This window comes from Bos indicus, chromosome 19 (genome assembly GCF_029378745.1).
Source record: "Bos indicus isolate NIAB-ARS_2022 breed Sahiwal x Tharparkar chromosome 19, NIAB-ARS_B.indTharparkar_mat_pri_1.0, whole genome shotgun sequence".
In the NCBI taxonomy this organism is placed as follows: Eukaryota; Metazoa; Chordata; class Mammalia; order Artiodactyla; family Bovidae; genus Bos; species Bos indicus.
The window spans coordinates 38,740,056-38,757,948 of NC_091778.1; the positions used below are offsets into that span (position 1 = coordinate 38,740,056).

Here is a 17,893-nt window from a genome sequence, read left to right on the forward strand (position 1 = left end):
CTGCTCAAGAAAGCAGCGCTCTTTCTTAGGCTCAAAAATCACTGCAGATGGTGACTGCAGCCATGAAATTCAAAGATGCTTGCCCCTTGGGAAAAAAGCTATGGCCAACCTAGACAGCATATTAAAAAGGAGAGACATTACTTTGCTGACAAAGGTCCATCTAGTCAAAGCTATGGTTTTTCCAGTAGTCATGTATGGATGTGAGAGGTGGACCATAAAGAAAGCTGAGCACCAAAGAATTGATGCTTTTGAACTCTGGTGTTGGAGAAGACTCTTGAGAGTCCCTTGGACTGCAAGGAGATCAAACCAGTCCATTCTAAAGGAAATCAGTTCTAAATATTCATTGGAAGGACTGATGCTGAAGCTGAAGCTCCAATACTTGGCCCACCTGATATGAAAAACTGACTCACTGGAAAAGACCCTGATGCTGGGAAAGATTGAAGGCAGAGGAGAAGGGGACGATAGAGGATGAGATGGTTGGATGGCATCACCGACTCAAAATGAGTTTGAGGAAGCTCAGGGAGTTGGTGATGGACAGGGAAGCCTGGCATACTGCAGGCCACGGGTTCGCAAAGAGTCGGACACAACTGAGCGAATGAACTGAATTGAGACTGCTCAGCCCTGGCGTGGGGGACTTGGACCAAAAAAAAAAAAAAACCAAATCCACCCCTCCCTCTACAATACCAACGGCACTTATCACCACAAAACTGCAGTGCAGACCACTCTTGGCCCCTCTGGCCTGTCAGTAGAGCTCTCCCAACTCAGTGGAGAGGAAGATTCTGCAAGAATCTTCTAGCAGTTAAGTGGAAATACAGGAGTGAATCAAACAAAACCTCTGCTCTCACGGAGGTTAAACATACTAGTAAGAAGAGAAAGCAAAAAATATAATAAGCAAAGACTGTGAAAAGATGGTATGATAATAGACTATTACTCAACCATAAAAAAAAAAAAAAAAATAAATCTTGCCACTTTCAGAGATGTGGACGGACCAAGAGCATATTGCTGCTAAGTTGCTGCTAAGTCGCTTCAGTCGTGTCCGACTCTGTGTGACCCCACAGACGGCAGCCCACCAGGCTCCCCCGGCCCTGGGATTCTCCAGGCAAGAACACTGGAGTGGGTTGCCAGCATATTACACTTAGTGAAATGTCAAAGAAAGACAAATACTGTGTGATATCAGCCATATGGGAAATCTAAAAAATACAGATGAATATATACGCAAAACAGAAACACAGATACAGAAGACAAACTAGTGATTACTAAAAAAGGCGGGGGTGGGGGGCATCAAGGGTACGGGGTATGGACCGACAGATACAAACTACTACGTATCAAGTAAAATGACAGGAATTCCCTGGCAATCCTGAGGTTGGGACCCAGCGGTTTCACTGCCAAGGTTGGATCTCTGGTCAGGGAACTAAGATCCCACAAGCCAATAAATAAATAAGTAAACAAAACAGTCAAAGGATAAAAATAAATTGCACAGCACAGGGAGTTACAGACATTATCTTGTAATGACATTCAATGGAGTATAATCTTGAAAAATGCTGAATCACTATGGTGTGTAACTGAAACTAATATATTATAAATCAACCATACTTCAATTAAAAAAAAAATTCATGTTCTCCCTGCAAAAAAGTAGAAGGGGTTGAGTGCTATGGAGAAATACAAAGCACGGAAAAGGAGGTGGTGGTCAGGGGTATAATTTCACGTAGGGTGGACAGAAAGGGCATTGCTTAGTAAGCGGCGTTTGAGCAGACGAAGAGTTTATTGTTACAAAAGCAAACATTTGCCATTCTGTTTTCTCCAGGGAGCAGGCATCGCCCCCAGATTCGGTGTGTTATGGTTCTCTGGTGAGCCTCTGAACTAGCAGTGACCCCTGCTGGGCACCCCTAGTGAAGCTCTCCAACGTGCTCCCAAGCCACTGCTGTCTGTCCAGGAGTAACTGAGTCATCAGTCTAAGATGTAAGCAGGACTGGACAATGGTTATCAGGGACTGAGCAATGGTTATCAGTGCTTCCAGTTATGTCCTGGTGCTTATAGTAAAAGCAAGCTCCAGGGTCAGGGCAGAAGAGAACCTGTTCGACTGATTCAGCACCTCAGATTTTTGTGCAGGCGAGTATTTTAATCATTTGTAATGATTTACAGCTTGCCTATTTAGAATTTGGAGATGAATATTTTGTCTTGTCTAGGTTTCTTAAAGATCTGCAAACTCAAACCATTTTGTCTGCCTAATGACCAAGCTCTACTTTATGTCCAGCCCAAAACACTTCAAATTTTTATTCATTCATTCATTCACTTTTGGCTGAGCCGGGTCTTCATTGCTACACATGGGCTTTTTTCTAGTTGCATCGAGCAGGGACTACTCTCCATTACCATAGGCGGGCTTCTCATTGCTATGGCTCCTCTTGTTGCAGAGCGTGGGCCAGAGGCACAAGGGCTTCAGTAGTTGCAGCTCAAGGGCTCTAGACAGCCAGCTTCAGGAGCTGTGGCACCCAGGGCTCTGATGCACCATGCCCCATGGCATGTGGAATCTTCCCTCTTCCCAGATCAGATGAAATCCACATTCCCTGCATTGGCAGGTGGACTCTTAACCACTGGACCACCAAGCAAGTCCTCCAAATTTTATTTTAGCTCATTTCCTCTGAAAATAATTTATAATCTTAAGCAATTTGAGAAGAACTTAAGAAGTTTTTGGAGAAACTTCAAAAATCATAGCAAACTTTTCATGATCTAGAATTCTTTTTTATTATTTCTCCTTCTGCAAGGAGATCCAACCAGTCCATCCTAAAGGTAATCAGTCCTGGGTGTTCACTGGAAGGACTGATGTTGAAGCTGAAACTCCAATATTTTGGCCACCTGCTGTGAAGAGCTGACTCATCTGAAAAGACCCTGATGTTGGGAAAGATTGAAGGCAGGAGAAGGGGATGACAGAGGATGAGATGGTGGGATGGCATCACCAACTCAATGGACATAAGTTTGGATAAACTCCAGGAGGTGGTGATGGACAGGGAAGCCTGGCTTGCTACGGTTCATGGGGTAGCAAAGAGTGAGACATGACTGAGCGACTGAACTGAACTGTGGGCCTACTATTTTTTTTTTTGGCTGCGCCAGGTCCTAGCTGTGGCATGTGGGATCTAGTTCTCTGACTAGGGATTGAGCCCAAGCCCCCTGCATTGCGAGACGGAATCTTAGCCACTGGACCACCAGGGACGTTCCCGTGGGCCCAGTCTTGAGAAAGATTTTGCCTGCCCATCAATATGTGCAAAAGTGATTCTCTGCCTTTTTTTTTTTTAATTAACCAAAGACATGTAGCTGATAATCAGTTTCTACCCTCTCTGCCCACCGCCCCAAAAAAAGACAACCTGTTGATTATTTCAGACAAAAACCAAGAGTTATGAAGCTTTTAAAGTAAAAGGGCTACAGATTTACTTAGCTTGCACGCACAGCTTCCATTCTTAACCTATTTCTAAAATCCAGGGAACCTCTGTTTCTACCTTGGCTGGCCCATGGAGACTCCATGCTGGGAATGAGTGATTTGCTGATTCTCTTTTTAACCAGAGGAGAAGCCAGTTCCAGAGAAGTAGCAGAGCCAGAGCTGGGACACTCCACTCTACCTCCCTCCACGGTACCCTCTGGGCTGTCTTTGGTGTTCCAGAGAGATGTGGCACCAGAAAAGGAAGCAGAGCAGATTTCCGCCCTTCCGCCCCACAACTCCTCCAACAGCCATCTACCCCTACCCCACTACCGCCGCCTCTATCCACTCTTACCTTGCTCGCAGTTCTCCACTGTACCATACTGAGCCAGCAAGCTGTCCAGTACCTGAGAGCAGGGGAAGGGAGCACGGCTAACCTGAGTACCCCAGGAACTCACCAAGTCATCACTGGGCACACCCCTCACCCCAAAGCACTGGGAAACCCTTTGGTGGGGACTCAACATGTTACCTGCTTGGGTTGCCCTTTCTTAGGTACTAATGCTGGCGGTAAGCCATCAGAATTTCTTCACAGAATGTGCTCAAAAAGCGGGTGTGGAACTTAAGGTCCTTTTTGGAAGCAGACCTGTAGCACCTGGTCTCCAGCCGGTCCTCTGTCATCACTAAGCTTGGGGTTCAGGGAACACCCTTCCCGCCTCCCTGATGCCTCTCACCAGAGGGAATGCCCAAGAACTCATGCTGCAAGTCTTAGGCTGAGGATGCAATCCAACTGTCCACCCCGCCACCCCCTCCCTCAGACTCTCTGGCCTAGCACCAAGCCCCCAGGACACCTCCCAGTCATCTCTGCCACCTCAGGCTAACCAAGACTCCCCTCCCAGTCTCCATGACCCCACTAACAATTTCCCCTAATCACTTACTTCCCATCGAAGCTGGGGTGGAATATTTCGGATCTGTATTTTTCGACTCCTGAAATTAGAGAGAAAACATCAGTGACAGCTCTGGATACTCTAGGGGCCTGTGACCTTGCAGGTTTTAGTCCTCATTCCAGTCTATCTTCCTACCTTCTACTCAACACCAAAGACTTAAGAGTCTAAGAATGATAACCTTTGGGAATGGAAAGCTGGCCTCTTTTTAGAGAGCGAAATACAGTGCGACCACAGATAGGAAAGCCAAAACCAGGTGCCCTAAGCACTAGGATAACATAATCCCCCCAGTCATACCTGCTTTGTTCATCTCTCCTAGGTTCCTCACTCATTATATCTTACTCAGTAACCATCTATTACCACCCACCATGTCTCAGACTCTAGGAATACAGAGCTAACTATGCGAATTATTGTATGAATCATTCACCTGATACCTTTCTAGTCGGTGTCTACTTCATGCTGGATGACTTTGTTCTACATGCTGGGGACACAACTGATAGAACAAAGTGCCTGGCCTCAAGCTGCTCACAATTATTAGGGGAAACATATACGCAAACAAATTGCAGCAGGATAGTTGGCAGTAGCTAAGCTCTTTCTTTGATACAGATTTAAACTTGCGCTCCACTTAGCACTGATCTTTAAAAGGTTATTTAACTCGAGGCTCAGTTTTCTCCTTTGTAAAACAGGGATAATACCTATTCACAGGGAGGTATAAAGTGATGTTAGATAATATTATCAAGAGCTTAGCAAAGGGTTTGGAGTAAGCATCGTACTTAAAATGTAATAATAGACACACGTGTGAATACTAAGGTGGAGTGATTAACACACACAATCCAGCATCATAATCACCCCCTTCCCTCCTCCCAGTTTATTATAGTTCCTCCTTCCCATCTTTCAAACGCCTCTTAAAAATGTAATTTTCCCTGAGGAAGGCTTTCAGGTTCAAGGTTGATGCCCAGGGCAATTAATTGCTCACCACCCAAATCAATGCCCTAATCCCTGGGCTTAAAACATTTCAATTGACTTGATCTGCATTGGTCAATTGTCACTTGTCTTTGTGTATCCTTGATTACAAAACTCTCAGTTTCAGGACATGGTCCAACGAAATTCCAGTGGCACGAGGGAAAAATGAGAGCAGGAAGCAAGAAAGTCCGGTTCTAGCCCCTCAACTGCCCCCGACTGGCTGTCCTGACTAAGCCACTCAAGTTTTAGGCCCTGTGTTCCTGGCTGACATGCAACAGGGCCCAGTCAGTTCTTGCCAAGTTGGGGGAAATCATGCTCAAAACACACAAGAGTGGGACTTCCTAGGTGGTCCAGACTCCACGCTTCCAATGCAAGGGGCATGGGTTCCACCCCTGGTGGGGGAACTAAGATCCCACATGCCATGTGGCGTGGACAAGAAAATATAAAAAACAAAACCCTACACACACATGAGGGCAAGGGAAGGGATGCTAAACTCTAACTGTAAATGTTTTGATCTTGGCTCTCTGCCCTCGGCCAGCTCACTCATTTCACCCGTGACCAAGTCTTTAGATGTAGAACGGAAACAGAAGGGTCTTTAAGACCCCTTCTAGCTCTGCAGTTTTGAGGATAGAGAGTCTTTATCAATGACATACACTAACGAAATCTCTTCTGGGGTTGAAACAGCTTAAGGGAAATGTGCCATAATGGTTCTTTACTTTGGTTTGGTTCATGAACCTGATCTAAGGAGGTTAGATCATAGCCGGACAAAAGAACAAGCATCAGAAACAAGCCCACTTCCAGGGCCTCGAGTCCCACACCAGGCCAGCTTCTTGGGATCCAATTCAATGGCCAAGAGTGAGCTTCACGGTATCTGCATCACATGCCCTATGGGATTTCCCATAAACAACTCATTTTGTGATGAAATGGGCAAAGAAAACGCAGGAGCTCTCACAGGAGGAAAGTCAAATTCCTGGCGAACTGAAGAGGTGATTTATACCATTAGAAGATGGAGAACACTGATCTACCTTAATGCTAGTGACAGGGGTCCCCCAAGCTGAGTGAGGACCTCTCTCAAGCAAATGCTTCTGGAAGGACCAAAGGGGATGGGCGGCTGCCAGCCTGGAGTTCAAACCAGTAAGGGCTTAAAGCAGCCCCCTATGGAAGTTTAGTTTTAAGAGCACACTTTCAGGATGGTCCCTTACTATAATCTCAGGTCAAGGGTCAAAAATACCCTCTTCAAAAAAAAAAAAAAAAAAAAAATACCCTCTTCTTCCTCAAACTCCCTCTTTTAGGGGCTTTCTTTTCAGGGTAGGGAAGAGTTGGGAGGGGATGGGGAGGTGAAATCAAATCTCAGTTTGGGATGTTAATCCATATCCTGAAAGCAATGGCAGTCTGGAATGTCTGGAATGTTTCAGGAGAAGGAGGGGGGAGGAGGGCAGGGATACCCAACCAATGAAAGAAAAGACATCCTGCAGCCCTCCCCCACCCCCAAAAGGCACGGCTCACCCACCTCTCCAGGGCACACACACCCAATCCTGGGAACCCACACAAGGCCACTTCAGGCCTCCAAACCTGGCCAGCAAGGCAAACCCTGAAAAAAACAGAGACCAAGAGCTTTTGTCTTTTAAGCCCTTGGCCTGGTTTGTATTAAGTATGGTGCTACCTAATTTCTTTCAGGCCCAAGGCACATGGGGCCATGTTGAGAACTGGACCAGGAACCCATGGCTAACTCATTAGCCATGTAGGGTGCTAATAATGCCTGTAGGGTGCTACAGGCATTTCCGCTTGCCCAGTACAAGCTGGGCCAGGGCAGGGTGCTGAGGGCTTGGAGGATCAGGATGGAAGTTAAGAAGCCCTGACTTCTTTACTCAGTACCTTAGTTTCCTCCTGTGGAAAACGGATAGGGCTTTTGTGAGGACTTAGAACAGGCAGGAGGCCTGCTAAGTCATGGCCCCGTCCAGGTGCTCTGTCCCAGTCCCAATTCGAGTCCCCAGGACACTAGCATGGGAAGAGGCTACAAGTCTGACAAGGATGGCTACCTGTGATAGTAAAACAGTTAGGCTTCTGCACTGATGGGGAAATAGCGGGAAATATCACAGCCCACACCCCCACCTCCTGTGACAACCAAAGGGCCCCAATCCAGCATTTGACTGATAGACAGGCTTCCACTAGCTCAGAATGGAGCTTCTGCACTACAGGCAACGGGGCACTGCACACTGAGCAGGACCCTGAACTCCAATACCGACTGTTCAGAAAAGCAAGAGGACTCCCCAAGGTTCAGGAGCCACCACCTGTCCTGGAGCTGATAAACTTGTGAAGTGAAAGAGTGACGCCTCCAGCCCCTGGCAATGAAGGCAATGGGTGCACGAGTCAAATTATTTCCCTGGATGCCAACACCCTGAGGCCTCTGACCCCCTCTGCCTGCCCTAACCAGCAGGGCCCTGGGGCAGCTCCCCAGACACAGAGTCATAGGGGGTGCTCCTTTCTGATGTGGTTGGGGGCAAGCAGGGGACACCAGGGCCACAGGGACCAAGTGACCTCCTTCGAGCCCAGGGGAGATTCCAGGAGAGACCAGAGGGAGAGCATCTGAGCAACCACTAAGGAGATAGTAGGAAAACAAGAGATTCAGGAAGAACAGGAGCTGGGCACCTGGAAGTATGACTGGAAGCCCCCGCCCCGGGGCAGGGAGCTCTGGCCCTATTAACCTTTTTAAAGACATGTCATTGACCTTGAATGGGAAGGAAAAGAGTTCATTAAGGAAGACACGAACATTTCAGGAGTGCTTACCAGTCGCCAGGTGCAGATTCTACACCTCCAAGAAGCCTCCCACTATCCATGCCCATGGTAACTGTGGCTCCACTTTACAGACTGAGGCCCTGAGATTGAGGGGTTGAGTATCTGCCAAGTCAGATACCCAGAGTCAGAGTCAGTACTGAAACACAGAGGCTGTCTGGTTCCAGGCTCTTCCAGGCTCGTCCCCTTGTGCTGCCTTTCTGATGACAGAAAGGAAACAAAAGTCTTTGCCAAAATACAGGAAAGGTTTGGCTTGAGGACAGATTTATAACACTCATAGAGTTCAAGCATCAGAGTGAAGAGCAGACATGCTGAGTGGGTACTGCTCTCCAGGAGTCAAAACGCCCCACCTGTAACTTCTGGAGAATCTGACTTAATCCTAGTTCTCTGAAGAGATGAAAGCCTTGATTTGATTCTGATAGGGGGCTCTGGGGGTTGGGGCCCCAAGCCTGAACAGTTTTCCAAAACCTACTATTGCCTCTCTCCCCACAACTGGCTTGCTCCACCTAGATGCAAAGGGAGTCTTCCCACTAGGGGAAGATGAGGTCGCTAAAAGTGATTCTATGGTTTTTGAACACTGACTAGATATTTGATAATATTAGAACAGGCTTTGGTAACCAAATGTTTGTTTTCGGTATCTGTGAGTCTTATTTGTTTTGTATACAGGTTCATTTGTACCATTTTTGAAAAAATTAGATTCTTAAAAAGTCAGGGAATCCCTGGCAGTCCAGTGCTTAGAGGGTTTGCAGGTGGCAAAGTGGAAAAGGTTCCGCCTGCCAATGCAGGAGATGCAAGAGACATGGGTTCAATCTCTGGGTGGGGAAGATCCCCTGCGGTAGGAAATAGCAACCGACTCCAGTGTTCTTGCCTGGAAAATCCCATGGACAGAGGAGCCTGGAGGGCTACAGCCCATGCGATGGGAAAGAGTCAGACACAACTGAGAAAGACAGCACGTAGGCACGCACACCAGCAGTTAGGACTCTGGGCAGCTCTCACCGTCAGAGGTCAAGAGTTCAATCCCTGGTAAGCTAAGATTCCACAAGCCTCAAGGCATGGCCAAAAAGATAAAATATTGATTTTTAGAAATACATACTGAAATAGTTACAGATAAAATGTCATGTCTAGGTTTACTTTAAAGTAACCAGGGGGAAAATTAATACAGATCAAATATGATTTGGTAATTTTTGGTGATGGGTACATGGGGGAATTATTTAATTATCCTTTCTACTTTTCAAAATACTTTTTTCCATAACAAAAACTTTTTAAAAAAGATAATTCTAGCTCACCCAATTTTAATGTCATCACAGATTCAAAATTAATGAGTCTAAGCCAATGAAGTTTTCTTATTTTATTTTTATTAGCAAGAATCCAGGCCCTGGTGAGGAGCCTCATGGGGGCAGGGAGGACGGGTCTGAGGTCCAGTGGAGAGACAAGCAGATGCACAGACAGAACACTTTCAGAAGGGGGTCTCCCCAGATGACAGAATGCACACCTGGACAGAACACACCCTGAGAAGTTTTTAGGTCTTCTGGAGGACAGCTAAAAACTGCCTGCCCCAAGAAGTGTTCTTTTTCTAACTCCTGCAGACAAACCACCTCCTTCCTCCTTCCACCCCCATGTCCAGAGGGTAGGATGCGACCTTCAATTATGCTAGCGACCTCATCTTCCCCTAGTGGGAAGACTCCCTTTACATCTAGGTGGAGCAAGCCAGTTGTGGGGAGAGAGGCAATAGTAGGTTTTGGAAAACTGTTCAGGCTTGGGGCCCCAACCCCCAGAGCCCCCTATCAGAATCAAATCAAGGCTTTCATCTCTCCAGAGAACTAGGATTAAGTCAGATTCTCCAGATTAGACCCTCATCTCCACCTCTCCCCAAGGTCATGGTTCTCTGACTAGCAGGCTGCATGCCCTTGAGCAAGTCAGGCCTTCAACTCTCCAGACCTCAGTTTCTCACATCACAGAAACAAGGATTAGGATTAGCCCATTTTACTGGATCTTGTGTTCCCAGATAGAGATCAACCCTGTCCACCTATAGTAATACGCTTTCTTTCTTTTTTTTTTAATGTATTTGGCTGTGCCAAATATTTATTTAGTTGTGGCATGCAGGATCTCCACTGTGGCATCTTTGCTGTGGAATGCGGGATCTTAGTTCCCTGATCAGGTATCAAACCACTCTACATTGGGAGCATGGAGTTCTAACCACTGGATCACTAATTTTAAAAGTTCCTACACCTTTTTAATTAGAGTGATTTTTTTGTGTCTTAATGGTCTAAATAAGTGGTTGTGAACCGATTTTTCCCCTGGAGATTCCCATTAGGAAATATGATAAAAGGTAAGAACACTCTTCACCAGAAAGATGCAAACATTCTGCACACAATTTAAAGATTTCATGGGTTAATGAAAGCTTTGGAATCCATCCATAGCCCAAAGTTAAGACACTCTCTCACACATCCACACTTAACTTCATCCCCAGTGATACCCAAATTCACTCCAGCCTCCAGGCATCTCCTCGAAAAAGTGGGAAGAAACAAGCCCAGGGCAATTAGAAAACTAAGCTTGCCTGGTGATGGGGTTGGGGTTATTACCTGGCTATTTTAAAAGAGTGAGCAACTAATTAAGATTTTTCAAACTTGCAATAACACCATGTTCTTTTCATTCTAATCAGCAGTCAAGGTCATTACCATTTTCTTAAGGTTTCTGGTGTCCAGCTGCTGGAGTCATTCACTCCAGACTTTCTTGGCACCTGCTATGCACTGAACCTGTGTTATCCACACTGCAGTAGCCATTAGTCTAGTCATATGTGGTTACTGAGCACTTCAAATTAGCAATTGAATTTTTTCTTTAAAATAAAAGTTTTATATAATTTAACTTTTTCTTCTCTAAATTTTATGAACTCTAAATACAGATGAAATGCGTCCAATGAAAATTTATCATATGAATTAGAACAGGCTCTAACAGTAAAATAAAATACACATTGGGTTCCTAAGACTTCATGCTCATCATGATCAGTTATTCAGTTATGTCCGACTCTTTCTGAACCTGCAACCCAGCACGCTCCTCCGTCCATGGGATTTCCCAGGCAAAGAATACTGGAGTGGGTTGCCATTTCCTTCTCCAGGGGATATTCCTGACCCAGGGACCAAACCTGGGTCTCGTGCATTACAGGCGGATTCTTTACTGCCAAGCCACCAGGGAAGGTAGTATCCCCCAAAATTAATAATAATAATAACAAAGTAGTAAAAGTATGCTTTTACAGATTGCATGCTGACAATAATCTTTGAATAAATTTTAAAAATAATTTGCTGAGTTAAACTTCTACATTAATTTCACTTTTTTTGAACTTCCCTGGTGGTCCAGCGGTTAAGAAGCCACCTGCCAATGCAGGGAACATGAGTTCGATCCCTGTCCAGGAAGATTCCTCATACCTCAGAGCAACTAAGCCCGTGACCACAACTAGTGAGGCCATGTTACGCACAAGAGAAGCCACCGAAACGAGGAAGCCCTCAAACAGTGAAGACCCAGCACAGCCAAAATTAAATTTTTTCCACTTTTTCTCAATGTGGCTATTAGAAAATTCACACTTAGAGATGTGCCTTGCCTCACGTTTCTATTGGACAGTGAAGGCACTGTGCTGCAGTAGAGCATGGAGGGATGAGGAAGCTAGGCAAGCTCCTGCTTTGCGTTTACAGTCCAGCAGGACACCCTAGCTTGGTTAGGGATGGGAGAAGGGAACAGACAAGGCTGACTGCATTGAGGGGGTGGGCTGGGCAGAGTAACCCTTCAGAAGTGGGTGATACTGTCGACTCCTCAACAAGAGAGTCCCATGCAGCTGACACCAGAGAAGAGGCACTGCCCCCCTCCCAAAGCTGGCTCCCATCCCAGTTGCTTTGCCCAACTGAAAAATCACACATAAAAGATGTCCTAATGTGCCAACCTCTGCCCTTTCCATAAGATCACCATTGACCCAGTCCTTCCTCCCGACCCTGCCTCCTTACCCCTGTAGAGTGGAGAGGTGGAGAAAAAAATAATCGTGGAGGAAAGCTTCTGAAGGGGGCGGACCTGGCACGCTCCAAGCATGGCAGTAGCTGAGAAAGGGGGCGGGGCTGGGGAGGGGAGGAGAAGCTGGCCCAATGCCCAGGGCTCTGTGCCAGGCTGATCCAGAGGTAGGGCAGCCAGACAGGCAGGCAGCCGGGTGGGTTGACGGGCAGGGTAGGGGCTGGAAAGGAAAACACGGACCTGCTGGAAAATGCAGGACCAGGCAGAGCAGATGCCACCACCAAGGGGTTGAAGTACTGGGGGAACTGGGCAGCAGGGACACCACTGGAATGTATCTCTGGTCCCTCGAACATGGTCTTTTAAAGGTATGCAGCACACACACACGGTCCCGTGTGCTCCTGAACTAATGCTGAGGACAGGAAGCAAATTCTGGGGAGAAACTCTGAGACAAATCATATTCCCTCTTTGGAAGGCTCTTGTACTGTGTTTAAAGTGCCCCTGGCCCGCCTGGAATCAGGGAAGAAGAGGGGGATTCATTAAGCTTCTCAGATGACCAAGGACATACATACATCATTAACCCAGCAATAGGAAGTTCCAGTTGAAGAAAATCAGATTCCTACACCGAGGAAATCAGATGTAGACACTGAGGTCCAACAGAGTCCTAAATAGTCACTCTCATTTTATAGAAGGAGAAACCGAGGCACAGGAAAAGGAAAGAGACTTGGAAACTGAGGTAGGACTAGAACTCAGCTCTCCTCCCAGGCTGGTTTCTGCTCATCTCACCAAACTTCGGTTCTTTCTCTCTGACAAGAAGTGTTAACACAGCAGAAGCTTGTATAGCCCCAATGTCAGCAGCAGGAAAAATGCCCATATTCTGTATGGCTAAGTGCGTGCCAACTGGCTTTTATTGCATGCGGCTCCAATTTGGGCACAGGATTTAACTTGCAGAAGAGCTAACTACACTATAATACGGCTGGATGATTGTCAGAGAGATTTGTTAGCAGGGAAAAAATATAGTCACCAAATATTGTCTTGCAAAATTTCATCTTGGTTTGGGATAGGCAGGAGTGCAGAAGTGACAGGCAGTTGGGAAGGCGCTACCTGGTGTTGGAGAGCAAGCAAAGGAGGAATAAATCCTCTGCTCAATTTACTCATCTCGGAAATACATGGTTTGACTAGAGAGCCCACTTTTTTTTTTCCTTGCCCATCTGGGCAGTGCCAAAGGAAGCCAAAACAGAAGCTGAGACAGTGAAGCTCTTTCGAGACAAATTCCAAGTCGGCCTGGGCCAACTGCCACTCCCTCCCTCCCTCCACAGTGCTCTCTCTGCCTAGAATCCATGCTCTTTCACCTGAGGGCTGCCTAGAGCCAGAGCTGGCCTCCCAAGCTCTACAGTGTGAAGTGTGAGGTGTGAAGGAGCCATGCACTAAACCGAATGCATGGAGACAAACAGCAGAGGTGCCCACTGTGAGCAGCGCAACCCTGCAGGTGGAGGGAGCGACGCTGTGGGTAAGAAATGAACCACTGGGGACAGTGCTCACCTTCATTCTCTGGCTGGTAATGGGAAGCGTTTCCAGGATCTTCCCTCAGAGTGGGGGAGGCTAATACACTCTGACAGAGGGAAAGGTAAAGGGGGCTAGAAAGACCTCACGGAGAGATAGATTTAGCCTTCATCCCCTCAGTGGAGGTATCAGCACCTCTCGAAGATGCTTTAGAGCCAGAAGGTCTGGCTCAGGGGCCAGAGACCTGGCTGAGGGTGGAGTGGACACTCAGGGGAAGGCACTACCAGGGTGAGCCTCAGAAATGAAGCAGGGGGGTGGTGGGGGGAGGGGGGGGGAGGTCTCCCCTCATGAGGGACCAGCAGCTCCAGGCTAAGATTTTGAGGCAGAGAAGCAAACAAATGGAAACTAGACCAGTCTTAAGAGAAACCTTCTCTTCTGCAACTCACAATTTGCACTGAGAAAGAAAGACCTTGGTGTCATCTGGGCGCTTCTTGGAATTGCTAGTGTTTCAGGATGGTGAAAACCATCTCGCATGACGTTGATGGGACGCCTTGGCAGAGTCTGGGACTGGGGAGAAAGGCCTTTAACAGAGAGGGAATGGGAATGTATGCCAGGAGACGTTGAAAAACACAATTCACCCTGTTGGTGAGAAGGCGCTCTGGTTGTGTTCCTCCAACAGGAGGTTAACAACCTCAAGGAATTCTCTCCTCCAGCTGCCAACACAGACCTGTTGGTGGTGGAAAACTTCAGGAACTGCTGTTTCTTTCTTTCTAGTGGGTAGTGCATCAAAACAACTCTCCTCTGCCACGGACGCGCAGCCCTGAGTTCTGCCCCGGCTTGTGCGGGAGCCACATGCCCTCTCTGTTAAAGGCCTTTCTCCCCAGTCCCAGACTCTGCCAGGGCGTCCCATCAGCGTCATGCGAGATGGTTCTCACCATCCTGGGCCAGGAGCAGGGGCAAGGGCTTGAAGAGCCCAAGGAACCCAGGGCGGGGAGGACAACGGGGAGCAGGCGCGGCAAGGCAAAGGAGAAAGAGGTGCCTGGGAAGGGCGGCAGCAGCTGAGGGTGGGGGAGGGCTGGCAGCAGCTGGGGGGGAGGAGGGGAGTCCTCATGAACGGGCAATTGAGAAGGGCCGAGCAGCTGAGCGGCCGGGCTGGCGTCGCCGGGCCTGTGCCCCACGTGGGCTGGCCCCTTCCCCCAGCCCCTCTCACCTCACCCGGGGGAAGCCGAGCGCTCAGCCCCCCAACCCGGCTGCTGGGTGGGCCGAGTTGGCAGAGCACAAGGAGGGGGACAGAGGGTGTGCCCGGGGCCCGTGGGGACCGGGCGGTCTAGAACGTTCTGCCGCCAGAACCCCCTCGGCTTCCCGACTCGCCACAGCCGGTCCCACCCGGCCCAGGGGGCCCCGGGCTACCCGCGCAGGGCCCGGAGGGGGAGGGGACAGCCGCCGGGGGGCTGCCGGGTGGGGGTGGGGACCAGGACTTTGCCCTTTGTCTCTCTCTCCAGAGCCACCGGCCGAAACCCGACCCCATCAGCGAGTCAGGCAGCCAGCGAGGGGCAGGCTCCCCCTCTGGGGTCCTTTAGTAAATCCAGACCCGACCTCCCTGTGGTCAGGGCTGTGACTGAGGTGGTCCTGTGGGGGAGGGGGCTTCCCGCCTGCAAACAGGCCTGCAAGCATTTAAGTGGGAACCGGTTGGGGGTAGGGGGCTGGAAGTGGGGCCGCAGAAGCAGGAGGGGAGAAAATGGCCCGGGAGGCGGCATTCCTTAGAGACCTCGGCTGGGCTGTGGGAGGAGGCAGGACCCGGGCCGGGAGGCCTCCCACTGAGAAGGCAGGAACTGAGGCCTGGGAGTGGGGTGGGCTGGGGGCGCGGAACCAAGAGGCCTTCCGGGCCTCGAGAAAAAAAGACCCTCCTCCCTGGGCCTTCTGGGAGCCACTATAGAAAATTTATAATCAAAGAGTCACACCTCCACGTAGAGTAGGGCATTTGTCTGGGGGTGCGAATGACATTCTTTTGTCCGCCCTCTTGGGGTGTCATCAGTTAAAGATAGTCTTATTAATAACTCACGTTTACACAGTACTTCAGCAAAGAGGCAGACACAACTGAGCCACTAACACTTTAGGGTTTACAATTCACTCTCTCCTATGAGCCTAGAACACAAGAGGTTGATTTGAGCCTCTAAACCACAGAATATTGAGAATATTTTTATTTTCATTCTGCAGCTCAAAAACAGGCTCAGAGGTTGAGTGCCTAGTCCCAAGTTGACACTAGCCCGCAAGTGTCACCACACCATGGAGCCTGCTCCTGCTCATCAGGAAAAGGTAACTGGGTTCTCGCTCCTCAAAAACATGTATGAGCTATGAATTATGATTCTGTAGGCTTGTAACAATGGTTAACTCTTTGTCCTTTCCTGCTAGGAGGAGGCAGGGTAGGAGGGGAAGCCACTTGGGCCCTGCCCTTCCCCCCAGCCTCCCATTTTCCCCAGGTTCCCATTTGAACCTAAACAAAAGGAAAAGGCAAAGAAAAACAAAATTAGCCCAAAGCTCCAGTCCTGGCACCTCCAAGAATGCCAAAGGATGGAAGCTCTTAGAACTCAAAATACATACGTACCCAGTTTATTTTCCGGGTTTAGGAGATGGGTAGGTTTCAGATGGCAGGAGGCCCAAGAAAATATTGACCCCAGATCCCACAGTGTACCCACATCTGGCCAAAGGGCAAGCTGAGATAGACATCTGAATCCTAAACCACTCAAGTCCTTCTCCAATTCATTCAATTCCCTTTCTGTAGGTTTTTCATTACGAGAAGAATTCCTATTTCCTATCACAGCTGCCCAGACACAGGGAGAACATTCTTAGTTTTCTTCAACCAGTCAAGATTGCCTGAAAATCCCAGTGATGAGAAGAAAATACAATGCAAAGCAAGTATAAAGCATCTACAGAGTCAGGAGGCTCAGAACACGGGAAAAATTAATGTCAGGCATGTTTTTTTTTTTTTTGCTAACCTTATGCTCTCCCCCCCAAAAAACATTCAACTTCTCTTAAAGGATCAGCTGCTCCGACCTTCTAAGAGAGCTCAGCCTTGAAGGTACAAAGGTCTGAGTTTGAATCCCAGCACTCCTTATTCAAGGTATAACCTTGACTAAGCTACCACAACCACTCAGAGGTTCAGCTTCTTCTGTGGAATGAAGACTAATGCCTGCAGGGTTCTTAGTAGGAACAATGCCTATCTGAGTAGGGACTCAATAAATGCTTATCATTGCAAAAGGCACTCATCTTTTGACCTACAGCACAAAGAAGATGCTCAATAGGGGAAATAACAGTGACACATTCGGTATCTACCTGGAGGGGGGCTCTGCTCTCCCCACTAGGATACCACCACTCTCTTCCAGAAGAGTTATCACCCCACAAACATCTCGCTGCCTGCCCACAGTTTTCTCCCAAATCCATTCCTATTTTTTCTGCCCATCCTTTGAAACACAGCTTACACTCACTCAAAGCCTACCTCCTGCTAGTTCCTGAGGTTGAGTGCCTCCCATTGCAGTCTCTTGGCTTCTGTGGTCCCACAGCTTTTCTTGGATCTAAAGTGAAAATGCTGGGGGGCAGGAATGTTATCTTGCACCTTTTTTGTGCAGCTCCTTCTCCCTATGTCTCCATTCCCTGCCCTGAAAAAGACCAAATAATGCTAGATAAAAACCAATGAATAATCAAATGTTTAATTCAGGAGAAGGGTCAGGCAAAGACTCCCATTTTATATAAAATGGGGAGGCAAACACCATGTAAGAAAATCAAAACCGATGATGCAAATACGGCTGAGGGAGGTAGGAATGGGGTGTTACTGTTTATGGGGTACAGAGTTTCAATCTTGCAAGATAAAAGGATTTCTAGAGATAAGTAGAGAGGATGGCTGCACACCAATGTGAATATTCTTAGTACACCTGAACTGTATACTTAAAAATGGTCAATTTTATGCTCTCTATATTTTACTTCATAAAATTGTTTTAATTATTGCTTAATTTTAATTTTTAATATAAAATTTATTTTTTAAATTTAAAATTAATTTTACTATGCCACACAGCTTATCCAAAAAAAAAAAAAAAAAACACACAAGGATAGAGGAGGAAACCTAAAAGCTTCAGGAGAAAAATGATCTGATAAAGTGTATTTCCTTCCATCTCCACACTAAAGACTAAAGTCTGTCTTTGTATTACATCTTGTTCTTTGTATTTCTGGTACCTGGCAGAGGGCATGTCAATAGCAGACTCTAAACAGATAAAAATAAGTGCATGCATGGATACATGCA

General features: G+C 47.6%; 1 protein-coding gene across 2 annotated transcripts in view; it reads right to left on the reverse strand.

The window, feature by feature from the left end:
• Positions 1–17,893, reverse strand: part of IGF2BP1 (insulin like growth factor 2 mRNA binding protein 1) — a 46,102-nt gene that overhangs the window by 17,238 nt on the left and 10,971 nt on the right. For both annotated transcript variants that reach the window (XM_019980658.2, XM_019980657.2), the window contains exons 3-4: positions 4,345–4,393; positions 3,765–3,816 (exon numbers count right to left, since the gene is read on the reverse strand). In XM_019980658.2, the coding sequence (XP_019836217.2) occupies positions 3,765–3,816; positions 4,345–4,393 (101 nt within the window). The remainder of the gene's footprint in view (positions 1–3,764; positions 3,817–4,344; positions 4,394–17,893) is intronic.